Consider the following 365-nt stretch of genomic DNA (forward strand, 5'->3'; position numbering starts at 1 on the left):
CGGTGCTGCACTACGGCCCGGCCTGCCTCAGCCCCTGCGGAAAGCTCCCGGTGCTGCACATCTTTGGGCAGCAGCCCCTGGACATCGCACGTTGCATAGAGGCCTTCCGGGAGCTCTACCCTGACCAGCAGAGCCATGTGGTGGTGCTGAGCGATGTGGTCTATGCCCATGCAATGAGTGAGTGCTCTGCGGTGGGGAGGGGTTCTCTGGTGCTGCTCTGAACTCTGCAGAGCTGCCAGGGGGAGAGGCAGCAGCAGGCAAGCAGTCCCCAGGACAGTCTTGACTCCTGTCCTCTCCCCTCCCCTAATCTGCTGCCCCACCTTCTGCAGGTCAGGTCTGTGGCCATGTTTCATTCTCACTCCTCT

The 365-nt window shown here is 61.9% G+C and overlaps 1 protein-coding gene across 1 annotated transcript in view; it reads left to right on the forward strand.

Moving 5' to 3' along the window:
- Positions 1-2: 2 nt before the first annotated feature.
- DPH2 (diphthamide biosynthesis 2) overlaps positions 3-365 on the forward strand; it is a gene marked incomplete at its 5' end in the record, with an annotated part of 1804 nt that continues 1441 nt past the window's right edge. Inside the window, one exon of the mRNA XM_009637994.2 lies at positions 3-191. Coding sequence (XP_009636289.1) covers positions 3-191 — 189 coding nt within the window. The remainder of the gene's footprint in view (positions 192-365) is intronic.

Source organism: Egretta garzetta, unplaced genomic scaffold (genome assembly GCF_000687185.1).
Source record: "Egretta garzetta isolate BGI_Z169 unplaced genomic scaffold, ASM68718v1 scaffold75, whole genome shotgun sequence".
NCBI classification, from domain to species: Eukaryota; Metazoa; Chordata; class Aves; order Pelecaniformes; family Ardeidae; genus Egretta; species Egretta garzetta.